This window comes from Hyperolius riggenbachi, chromosome 2, assembly GCF_040937935.1.
Source record: "Hyperolius riggenbachi isolate aHypRig1 chromosome 2, aHypRig1.pri, whole genome shotgun sequence".
Classification (NCBI taxonomy): domain Eukaryota; kingdom Metazoa; phylum Chordata; class Amphibia; order Anura; family Hyperoliidae; genus Hyperolius; species Hyperolius riggenbachi.
In genome coordinates this window covers 264796133-264809043 of record NC_090647.1, presented here as the reverse complement: position 1 = coordinate 264809043, position 12911 = coordinate 264796133, and the positions used below count along the sequence as shown (strand labels likewise).

At 41.2% G+C, this 12911-nt stretch overlaps 1 protein-coding gene across 1 annotated transcript in view; it reads right to left on the bottom strand.

The window, feature by feature from the left end:
- The window catches only part of LOC137544962 (multidrug and toxin extrusion protein 2-like), a 115969-nt gene that overhangs the window by 34678 nt on the left and 68380 nt on the right, over positions 1-12911 (bottom strand). Inside the window, exons 14-15 of the mRNA XM_068266060.1 lie at positions 9584-9712; positions 5600-5694 (exon numbers count right to left, since the gene is read on the bottom strand). Of these exons, the coding sequence (XP_068122161.1) occupies positions 5600-5694; positions 9584-9712 (224 nt within the window). The remainder of the gene's footprint in view (positions 1-5599; positions 5695-9583; positions 9713-12911) is intronic.

The window sequence follows — 12911 nt, the reverse complement described above, 5'->3', positions numbered from 1 at the left end:
GAACAATCTGACCAACTATCAGGCACGTTGGAATGTGTGTACAAGTCTCTTGAACAACCTTATTGTTTTTGATTGCAGACATGTTGTGAAGTTTGTCATCAAGCTTGAACGCATAGTATTTAAATGAGTTGGTTGTTTAGTTGGTTGGCATGTGAGTATGAACTTGTCAGGTAAACAACTTGTTGTTTGGTTGGTCATGTTGTGAGTCTTTGAGAACCTAAAGAGGTACTATGAAAGAATCTGTCCTTCTGTAATACCCACAAGATCTATAGAGCTTTTAGACAGTAACCGAAAGCTTTTCAGGAGTCTCTGATCACAGCCTGTGTGAAAAAAAAAGTCGGCGCCGGGGCTAGAGCTGTACCATGTAGATAGGTTCCACTTCTCTGTCAATATTCACAGAGTAATGCTTTACTGTTTGTTTCTGCCCTGCTCTCACACACACTGTTTTATCACAGATCATATGAGAACAGCTGAGAGGTGTAGTAGTATGCTTACACCCCCATTCAGAATGAGCTCTTCCTGGCTGCAATCTCTGTTTACTTAACACTGCATGAGGCAGAGACACATGACCCGCTGATGAGTTATTTACACACTATTTGAAGCTATATTTCTGCTTGCTATCATTCTGAAGATATTTTACTCACAGGATTACAGCCAGTGAAGACTGTTTCTGTATGCTGGATGTGCTGGACAAAGTCCTCCATAGTAATGCCCACATTGAAAACTGTTCTCTGTAAAGATCATATTTTCTTCACATAAAAAATGAAAAAAAAAGCCTTTGTATTGCTATTTGCTAGTAATTAATGGAAATAAATGTGGCATTTAGAATTTTAGTTAACTTTGATAGTTGTCCTTTAACCGGTTCAGCGCCGCAGTGCCGAAAATCTCATGCATCCGAGCAACGTTCACCTCCCATTCATTCGCCTATAACTTTATTGCTACTTATCACAATGAATTGATCTATATCTTGTTTTTTCCGCCACTAATTAGGCTTTCTTTGGGTAGTACATTTTGCTAAGAATTATTTTTTTCTAAATCCATTTTAACAGGAAGATTAAGAAAGAAATGAAAAAAAATCATTATTTCTCAGTTTTTGGCCATTATAGTTTGAAATTAATATACGCTACCGTAATTAAAACTCATTTATTTTGTTTGCCTATCTGTCGCGGTTATTTCACCGTTTAAACGATGTCCCTATCACAATTTATAGTGCCGATATTTCATTTAGAAATAAAGGTGCATTTTTTCAATTTGCGTCCATCGCTATTTATAGGCTTATAATTTTAAATAATATAATAACATACTCTCTTGACATGCATATTTAAAAAGTTCAGACCCTTGGGTAACTATTTATGTTGTTTTTGTTTTTTTTTATTGTATTTTTTTTTTGTTTTTTTTAAATAAAAAAATGTATGTGGGTAATTTTTGGGGTGGGAGGGAAACTGCTATTTTCTAATGTAAAATAATGTAATTGTTTTATTAAAAATGTATGTGGGTGCAGTTTACTATTTGGCCACAAGATGGCCACAGTGAGCAAAGTCCTGGATGCGAACTATGTCGCATCCAGGAACTAAAATTCAGAGGAGTTGTTTCCTGGGGGGCAGAAATACCACGCTCTCTGGAGAGAAAGCGTCGGTATTTCTGCGGGGAAGTCAGATCGGTGAATGGGAATTATATTCCCATTCACTGATCGGGGGGCTAGCGGCGGGCGGCGGGTGCGCGCGCGGGCGCGCGCCCGATCGCGCGCACCACGCAGGGAACACAGCAGTGCCTTTCTGGACGAGAAAGCTCGTCCAGAAAGGCCGAACTGGTTAAGATACATACACACTGTTAGGGAAAAGCAAAATAATCACTGGCAAAGTTCACAAGATTTTGGGCGACCTTCCGATCGTTCTGTGAGAATCTCACTAATAAGTGTCATGAAACGACACATTTTATTAGATGAAACACTTGTAAATTGAAGTGAAAAGGTAAAAAAGTAAATGAAACAACCAATAAATCATGTTATTTGATTGATAATAAAGCTAAAACCAATAAAAAGATTGTGCTAACTAGAGATGTCGCGAACGGTTCGCGGCGAACTTTTTCGGAAGTTCGATTCGCCCCATAATGCTCTATTGAGCAAAACTTTGACCCTCCATATCACTGTCTCCGTTTAGGTTCCCTTTAAGGATTTGTAGCATAAAAGCCAACTCACATTGGCTGGGATTTGAACCTGGGTCTCACTGTGTGGTGAGCATGCACCCTAACCACTGTACCAACTGAAGCTGGCCTAAAAATTACCATTTATGCTCAATACAAGAGAAAAAGTAGACAAGACAAATAACATTTATATCACACTTTTCTCCTGGCGGACTCAAAGCACCAGAGCTGCAGCCACTAGGGCGTGATCTATAGACAGTAGCAGTGTTAGGAAGAGAGAGAGATATGAATCTACCTGGCTATCTGGGGTTCTCTTTGGACAACTGTTGAACACAAAAGAGAAGGCCATGTCTGGCTACATATCTGTAAGCAGTGGCTGCATGGTGTAATGGTTAAGGGCTCTGCCTCTGACACAGGAGACCAGAGTTCAAATCTCAGCTCTGTCTGTTCAGTAAGCCAGCACCTATTCAGTAGGAGACCTTAGGCAAGTCTTCCTAACACTGCTACTGTTTATAGAGCATGCCCTAGTGGCTGCAGCTCTGGTGCTTTGAGTCCGCCAGGAGAAAAGTGTGATATAAATGTTATTTGTCTTGTCTACTTTTTCTCTTGTATTGAGCATAAATGGTAATTTTTAGGCCAGCTTCAGTTGGTACAGTGGTTAGGGTGCATGCCCACCACACAGTGAGACCCAGGTTCAAATCCCAGCCAATGTGAGTTGGCTTTTATGCTACAAATCCTTAAAGGGAACCTAAACGGAGAAGGATATGGATTTTTCCTTTTAAAATAATACCAGTTGCCTGAATCGCCTGCTGATCCTGTGTCTCTAATACTTTTAGCCACAGCCCCTGAACAAGCATGCAGATCAGGTGCTATGACTGAAGTCAGACTGGATTAGCTGCATGCTTGTTTCAGGGTGTGATTCAGCCACTATTGCAGTCACAAAGATCAGCTGGACTGCCAGGCAACTGGTATTGTTTACAGGAAACATCCATATCATTCTCAGTTAAGGTTCCCTGTAAGCAACCTGTTTCTATTGCATTGAGCATAAATGGTAAATTTTAGGCCAGCTTCACTTACTACTGTAGTGGTACAGTGGTTAGGGTGACTTGCCCTCCACACAGTGAAAGCTGGGTTCGATTCCCAGCCATGGTATGATGTATACTGGTTTTTAAAATAGTATAATTCCCTGGCAGAAGAGACCCTCCTCCCTCCTAACGAGGGAATAGGTAGAAGGGTAGAAGGGAAGGAGGGAGGTGGGAGGAGGGGACCCACAAGAGGCTAATTAAAATCTCCCTAGCAGAGTGTGTAGCAGCTGTCCCATAACTAATTAGTGTAGGCAGACAACTGAGTCAAATGGTATAAGGACCTTGCTTGGAGGAGAAAAAACAGAGAAACCGAGAGCCCAATATAGTGTAGTATGTATTGGATCAGGGAGAGTTAATGTGGAGTAAGTATTATACTTACAAACATGGGTTACCGTTTAGGCAACCACTATATAGGCAGGTGGGGAGATTAGACCTGTCCCCACTCAGGAATAAGATGTCGCTCTCTGAAGAAGGAAAGGAGGGTTTGTCACCCTTCCAACCACCAAGGGTGGATATCTTGACAAGTAGATGTACAGAGGCGCCAAAAGGATAAAGTATGCTAAAATGTTTAAAATATTCGGGTGGCGGCGGTGGACCGGCCACTCAGAAATAGACTCGATGCTGTCGCTTAAGATAAAGACAATTTATTCACATACTCCATGAACAGAACCGCAACGCGTTTCACGGGTATATTCCCGCTTCCTCAGGCAATAAACAGACAGGAGTACACTGTAAAGACAGAGACAGATAGCGTGTCCTTAGACCAATGTATATGTGTGCTGATGATTTTTGGTGCATAGTTATGTTAACGTGAATAATGGGTAAACAATGCCGTGGTTAGAGGTATATTGGGAGAGGGGGGTGAGGGGCTGTGAGGAGATTGTTATTAGAGTTAAAAATCGTAGTGAAAAAAACGGGGGGGGGGGGGCACAGAAGGGGGGGGGGGAAAAATTGGGGGGGGGGGGGGGGCTGGGGCGAAACTATGAAACTATTAGGGGAGGGGGGGGGGGGGTTAGGGAAAAATTAAGGGTGGCAAAACACGATGCAATCAGATGTAGTAAAATGCAGAAAAACAGACTCACCAGTACAGTCTCAAGGTCACGAATAGCGCCTCTGTACCAGTGAGTCTGGAGATCAAGGTTTATATACCTAAGAGTATAGCCCCCAAGCTTGTCTCCTCCCCACCCATAGAAACACATTACCTGCCTATCACACAGCCCCCACCCCTTACTAACCATGCAATTGGTCCACCCATATACTCTTAGGTATATAAACCTTGATCTCCAGACTCACTGGTACAGAGGCGCTATTCGTGACCTTGAGACTGTACTGGTGAGTCTGTTTTTCTGCATTTTACTACATCTGATTGCATTGTGTTTTGCCACCCTTAATTTTTCCCTAACCCCCCCCCCCTCCCCTAATAGTTTCATAGTTTCGCCCCAGCCCCCCCCCCCCATTTTTTTCCCCCCTTCTGTGCCCTCCCCCCCCCCCCCCCGTTTTTTTCACTACGATTTTTAACTCTAATAACAATCTCCTCACAGCCCCTCACCCCCTCTCCCAATATACCTCTAACCACGACATTGTTTACCCATTATTCACGTTAACATAACTATGCACCAAAAATCATCAGCACACATATACATTGGTCTAAGGACACGCTATCTGTCTCTGTCTTTACAGTGTACTCCTGTCTGTTTATTGCCTGAGGAAGCGGGAATATACCCGTGAAACGCGTTGCGGTTCTGTTCATGGAGTATGTGAATAAATTGTCTTTATCTTAAGCGACAGCATCGAGTCTATTTCTGAGTGGCCGGTCCACCGCCACCACCTGAATATTTTAAACATTTTAGCATACTTTATCCTTTTGGCACCTCTGTACATCTACTTTCTTGGAGGAGGGAGGTGGGAGGAGGGGACCCACAAGAGGCTAATTAAAATCTCACTAGCAGAGTGTGTAGCAGCTGTCCCATAACTAATTAGTGTAGGCAGACAACTGAGTCAAATGGTATAAGGACCTTGCTTGGAGGAGGGAGGGAGGGTGGGTCCTCCAGCAGTGATGTGTATTTCACTCAATCAGGTGTGCCTCCAGGTATTAGAGCTCTTGAAACAAGTTTTCTATCATTTTTCTAGCCAGTAGAATTTTTAAAAATTTTCAAAGTTCGCCTCCCCATTGAAGTCTATTGTGGTTCGCGAACTTTTTCGCGAACCGAACCTTTCGCGGAGGTTCGCGAACAGGGTTCGTGAACCGAAAATCGGAGGTTCGCGACATCTCTAGTGCTAACATCGATAATGTATAATTTACAAAATCCTTATACATCAGTCTTAGAATCAGCATTGTGTTTTTTTCCCTTTTAATGAAGTAAGCTCATCACCTCTTCACAAGCTTGACTCCAGCTTATACGAAGAATATAGGGGATGTAGATGCAGGTTTGCAGGAACACCGGACAAAGCAATCCAATCCACAGACCTCAAACACATGCAAAAGACATGTTGCAAGTAAGAACATATGCCAAGGTAACAAAAACATAAATTATGACATTGTTTATCATTAAGGTGATTTAGAGCCTGTTTCCATTAGTGCGTAAATCCACAGAGTTTCTCCACAGGCAAACCGCGCAGGGAAACTCTGCCATAAGGGATAATGCAGCAGCCATCCGAATTGCCATAGTGATTCGGACGACATTGCAGCATTTTTCCACGCGAGTGGCAGCGAAACCCATAGCTGTGCATGGCATGGCTTCTGGGATTCGGCTGCGTACTCGCACAACAGGAAGTGCCGCCACGCATCTCGTAGGAGGCACGGTGGCTAGAGGAAACAGATCCTTATAGAATATTTATACATTTTTTTTTAATTATCATATTTACAAATCTTTTCTCCAATATTTTTCTTCTACAATCTGACAGTGTGGCAGCTGAAATGTCATATGTAATGCCTTTTGTAGGTAGACTTGTCAGTGCTAAATCTGCTACAGATACCATGGCCAATATGCAATTCACTTTTTCTCCTTTTTTTCCAAGTTGATATTTTCACACCTCAACAGTAAAATTGCTTTTAAACCCCCTACAAGCAAGAAAATACACACAATAATTTTGATAATACCTTTTCTACTACTTTTGTTACTTTTTCAATTGCAAAATGCTGAAAAGTTATTTTAAAAAACGAAGAGGAAAAATTATCACCTAGGAGAAAACTCCGGAGAAAATGTTAATTGCATATGGGCCCCTATGATTGTTTACAGATGGACAGATCAGCTCTTTGATGTACACTTCTGCTATACCTAAATCCAACACGGTGAATCTAGCGCTGGAGACTTGAGCGCAGTTGTTGGAAGTCGAAATATTTCATTCCCCACCATCCAATAGCTGCCTGGAGGGGGAATTGTATTTAACACGGCCATGAACCTGTGCGGCAGCAAGACCAGCCATATACCGGCTGTATCCTGTGCCCAAGTCTCCTGTGCTGATATCTCTCGTATGCACCTAAATAGCCAAAAACTGTCCTTTTTGTTCTTGAATCCTGAGCCCTGTTCCCTGGATAATGTCAAGTCCTGGCCCCATATGCAATTCACTTTTTCTCCATTTCTCAACTTCTTTTTTTAGAAAAAACTTTTAAGCACTCAAAATTATTCGGAGTATTTTCTTTCTTGCTGGTGGTTTAAAAGGCATTTTATTGACAACAAGGTGTAAACATACCATGTACAAGAAAACTCAGGACAAAAAGTGAATTGAATATGGGCCCTGGTGTGGCATCATCTTTTCAGCCACAGCAATATTCGCAGGGAAACCTTGCATCACCAAGGTCCCCACATGGCATGTCCACAATGGCCTGTGTTCTCATGTGCTACTCTTGTGGAGCTGGCTACAGGGGGTATCAATAGTCTTTAATGTACAGGTGCAAGATTTTATGGGCCAACTATTAGATCTACTATAAGCAAGACATTTCTTTTGCACTGCATGTTGCATAATACAGGACCACTGAAAGATTACCATGAGGCAAGCTGCTGGTTGGTTTACAGATACACTGGAGTGCATAACTAGGGAATTCTAGCCATGCCTGTTTTGTGATGGAATAAGGAAAGAAGGCTACTGTTGCTTTTTTACAACTTAATTTACAATCTTGCAGTTAATTATTATTATTATTATTATTATCACAGAACTCTAATTTTCTAATTAATCAATTTAATTATATATGTATGTCAATAATAACTTTTACATATGCATTAAGTGCATTTAATGTTCTAGATGAATTTCTTGAGGAAGAGTTTAAGCATTAGAGAGTGCATTGAAGCGTGTTCTTGTTTTTTCATAACTTCGATATTTTTTATTTTTTTATGAAAGTATGAATTTTATACTACCTATTAGTATCGAGGATCTTCCTTGTGTATGGTGGAAGACTGAATCAATTAAATCAGTTTAAATCTTAACATTTGGAACATCTAGCAAAAGATTTTGGCTGGATAGCCATTGGATTTGATTCTGATGGTGATGAAAGGCGAGTACTGGTTAGAATTGGGCATAGATTAGGACAGTAATGGTTAAATGGAACCTGAAGCGAGTAAAATTATTTAAAATAAACACATGACATAGCTGCAAATGTATATTACATACTAACCTCACCATCAGCTCCTCTCAGAAGCTCATAATTTTCTTCTTACAGTGATCCCTTCCAGTTCTGACAATATTTTGTCAGAACTGAAATATACCAGTTGCTGACAGTTATATATCAGCAGCTGTCAGTTACAAATGAATGTGCAAGGTAATGTCCATGTTTCCCTATGGCTCAAGTGGTTGATATTTTTACAGTTTAACAGTGTGCTGACCAGGAAGCTGTTATTGAGTAATGGCCATTTTTAAAATGGAGGACAGAGAATTCCATTGATCACAGTGGACAAATGGGGCACAGGAGAGGAGAAAGAGATTTAGAAGTAGACTACACAGGAGGCAAGTATGACCTGTGTATGGTTATTTTGACTTTTTATTTTTAGTTCAGGTTCTCTTTAAGGGATAATGAAGGGGAGGTTCCTTTCATAGGTTGGGGATCGAAGGTTAGCCATTTGGAAGTAGTTACCAATGAAAAGGGATAATTAGTATATTCAGTAGTGGTGCATTGTGGGTAACCACGAATGTTCACTTCTAGCTGAATTATTGCAAATTTCCTTCTGTTTGAAAAAGGCAAATTTCACCAAGCATTGCTTATTAGTAGGAGGGCTTTTCGGTCTCTTTTATCCCCCTATACATTCCTAGTAGTTTGGGTCACCGTGAGCTGCTCGGTTACTCTGTCAATAAGAAGGTGGTTGCAGTTAAGCATCAGGCTTGTGGTTTCATCTGGTAAGGAGTTAACATTTAGGAGGCAACATCAGCAGGGTTGTTTCTGATGTATTTGGTGCCCAGACCCAAGGCCTGTGTCACCCTTCCTCACATACACATTCAATCATGCACTATGCAGAGGAGGGGGGTGTGGATGAGTACAGTAGCCAAGGATTACAGTACAGAGAACACTGGAAAGCTGCAAGACATCACAGAATCAATCCTGTATATAGGCACAGTGCACTGCAGACTCTCTGATACAGAATTTAGTTAATACGGAAGGAGCTGTACTGGGTCCTGTGCACTAGAGGGCTAGAGGACACCCCATGACTTTGCTTGGATGGGCAGTGCCCAGAAATGACCCTGTCTAAATGACTATGATAAGTGAGAAGGTTAGGGTTAGCTATTTGCAAGGGTGCTCTAGGGGGCTCAGTTAGGATGACCTAAATAAACAATGGCAAAATAAACAACTGTACTGGTACTGAAAATCATCAAATACAAATACATCAGTAAAAGTCTGCCATCAGTGCCAATATGAATGGCACCAATTGTAGATGTACATTTGGAAAACATTTGAATTAATATAATAAGCATCATCATGTCAAATGATTTACATTATGTCTCTTTACGTCCACAAGTCACAAGTATTAGCTAGTTTCAGCAAAATGGGTTTTAGCTAACATTGCTATTTTGAAGCCCAACTCTTTGCACACAGGTTTCCCTCACCCTGTATAGAAATTCTTGTTTTCGTCTGTGTATAAGCGCCTTGATTAGCTGCAATTAATGAAATCACTTTTTAAGAGAAGCAGAAGCACTTAATTTCCAAAGGGGAGACGGAAGCTGTAGTCCTCCCAGAGAGGTCTGTCTTTCTGCCACCCCCCTGAAATGTTAATAGCATGATCCTGCTGAATAAAGCTACAAAGCATGCTGATAACTTTCAGCACAAAAGGTAACTGAGCTACCGTATGGCATAAATAGAATTGCATCTGGAGTCAACTGAGAAAAATGTTCTTTAAAGTTTGCTACCCTTCATGCAGCTTTAATCTTACCTTTAACCCCGAGCTTCACTACAAACATCAGTGTTATACCAACTGGGAGCCCAATGCAATAGTAGCCTAAAACATTGGCAGTAGCACCAATCTTTACCCGTCCTGTTCCTCGCATAATTCCACCGCAGGCTGCCTACAACAAAATAGCGTGTTAAATTGATTTTGGACACTTTAAAAGACTTTTGTGTTTTATATGCTCTCTCCCCTTTTGTGTCTTGGAATTTATTATACATTTTATTCATCATGCTACTTTTGGCAATATAATTACCAATTCTGTATTTTGTATCGATTCTGTATTTTGTTTCTGATTCTGTATTATTTTTTCCCAACCAAGCTTTATTGAAGCAGGTAAATAATAAGGTTAATGTTACATCATCATCCATTAAAGTAATAAAGGCTTGGTAATTGTTTAAAGAACAACAAAAAAGAACATATAACATCATATCAGCACCGTTGTTGATCATTTAATGAGTAGGTTAGTATAATGCATATACATATTAAAACAATTTTGTGTGACTACTATATAGAATGGTGAAAGTAGGAGTAAGGGGTCGAGATCCTTGCCAGATAGGAGAAAGGAAAGTACACCTAGTTATGCTGGCTGTTTGTCTGCCTAGGGGTATAGAGATTACAATTTGGTTCTAATGGAAGAGAGCCAGGTCGTCCATAGCATATTAAATTTGGCCTCAGCACCTCTGCGTTGATATACAGTCTTGCGTAACGTGAGAACCTGATTAACAGTTCTAATAAGGTTGGAGCATGTAGGTACAGTTGCGGTGATCCAGTGCTTAGTGAGTACCTTGCGAACAATATGCAATAGTTCAAGTAGGAAAAATGTAATGTATTTATCAGTAATAGAATCTGGAAAAATACTCAATAAGCATATTTTGGGATCACATTAAATTGAAAATCCCATAGGGTCATTCAAGAACTTGACTACTTGCACCGAATACGGATTAACATTTGGACAGCTCCATATTAAATGAAAGAAGGTGCCAGGCGCAGTAAAGAATTTAGGGCAGTGTGTAGGTGTCCCACGTTTGAACCTTGCCAAGCGTATTGGTGTAAAGTATGCACGGTGTAAGATATATAAGTATAGTAACCGATCAGGTTTGTGTGGAGAGATTTTAACAACCTTTTAAAGACTTTCCTCCCAATCTTCCTCATCTATCTCACTATGTCATTTGTCCAGGCCATATGACGCGTGTTAAGTTTGCTTTGTGCAGTGGGTAATACAAAAGTGTGGTATAAATGGGAAATTAATAGCTTGGAAGAAGGACCAGACACAATATCTAGAATATCAGAATTTGTAGGTGGAGGTGGTATGACATCTAGTCGATTCTGTATTTTATATATTGGTTTTATATATTGTGTCGGTATTATTATGTACCCCATGATCGTTTCTTACTGTGCACAGTGCCACGGAGTATGTTGGTGCTATATAAATCAATAATAATATGCATGGACATATTAAGGGACCAGGCATGCTTGAGTGTTTACATGTACCCTTCTTCAATACAGAACAAAAATGACTGCCAGAATAATGAAGTATAATGTACCATCCAGGTGCTGTATTTATATGCAGACAGAGTTTCTCTCAAAGAAATCACCAATAATAACCTCCATTGTAATGTAACTCCTGTGAAAAGGTTGTAATCTGAGCTTCCATTTAGTGAGGTCAGGCTGGGACATGCCACACCGTGCTCAGCATGATGTATTCAGGGGCGGACGTAACATGAAGGCACCTTAATCACGTAATTCAAGCAGCAAAATCTAGGGAGCGGCCTTTGGACAAAATGTTTGGGCCACCGGGCGCCTAACCCTTCTCCGCTCTTCCATCTGCTTTCCTGGCACACACCTCATCCACGCATCCCCAAATCCTCGTCCTCATTCGACCGGTGTCATCTGCTGCCTTTCTGTAACGATTGTGGAATTATCTCTGTGGTCAGCGCACAACCTGCGCGCCGACACCACAGAAATCCTCCACATGCGTTTGGATAAGAGAACCCAGCTAAGGTGCGGATGCACCCGTAGAGAGGAATTCCAACCGGCAGATGGAGCTGTGGAGTGCAGAGGAACAGATCCTCTGCACAGCCACAGATGCCAGATAAGGATTGTATGTAATGGGGCAATACGGAGCAGGATAGTTTCTGGTCGACATACAACAGCGAAAACCAAAGTGTGAACGCAATCGCTAGAGTGGCGATTACCAACAGTGACACAAGACAGAGTAAAGGTTAAACACAGGAGCAGAGGGAAAGACACAACATATCATACAATGAGAATGTCAACGAAAATAACAAACACAATACCTACACGCGGTCTCCGCACGATAAGCGCAACAGAGACAAGCACGCCACCCTGACTAACAAATGAACACAAATGAACAAATAACAGGAACGTAAAGTGTAAAGAAACCGAGAGCCCAATATAGTGTAGTATGTTAAGCATAAATGAAGTAAAGGTTATCGTGAGAAAATTATACTCACAAACGTGGGTTACCACAGAGGCAACCACTGTATAGGCAGGTGAGGAGATTAGACCTGTCCTCACTCAGGGATAAGAAGTCGCTCTCTGTAGATGCGAAAGGGGGTAGATCACCCCTCCACCAGGGGTGGACACGGTATAGCAGTAGGAGAACAGAGGCGCCAGCAGGATAAAAGTGGATAAAAACTTTAAAATTTGCTGGGAGGAAGCGGTGGACTTGCCTCCATAAAGCAGACACGAAAGACTGGCTGAATAGTAGTCACATTTATTAATTAGTACCCCAAAACAGTGCAACGCGTTTCGCAGGCCCAGCCCGCTTCATCAGGCAATAAACATGGGGACAAGACTGTAGACAAGAGACAGTACATTATGCTATAGTAAATTCTGCAAATTTGCATATCAATATATTGCATATCATAAAGCATACCATATGAAAGAAATTGCTTCGTGGAGATGGCATAAAAGAGTTGGATGTGCAAGTAAACAATAGGGGGTAGAGGCTATGGTGCTCGTGATAGTAATGGACTATGGGGTGTTATTTTACACAGATTTGCAATGAGTGGTATTGGTAATGGAAAAGGGTATATGTCAGCAAGAGTAATCGGTAATAGAGCATTGAGAAGAGAACAGGGGGCCATCTCCACGAAGCAATTTCTTTTATATGGTATGCTTTATGATATGCAATATATTGATATGCAAATTTGCAGAATTTACTATAGCATAATGTACTGTCTCTTGTGGGACATCCTTATGGAAGACCCCTATCTACGACCTATACTACCCACAACACCATCAATTACATATAGGAGAGCACCAAATCTCCGCAATCTCTTAGCGCCAA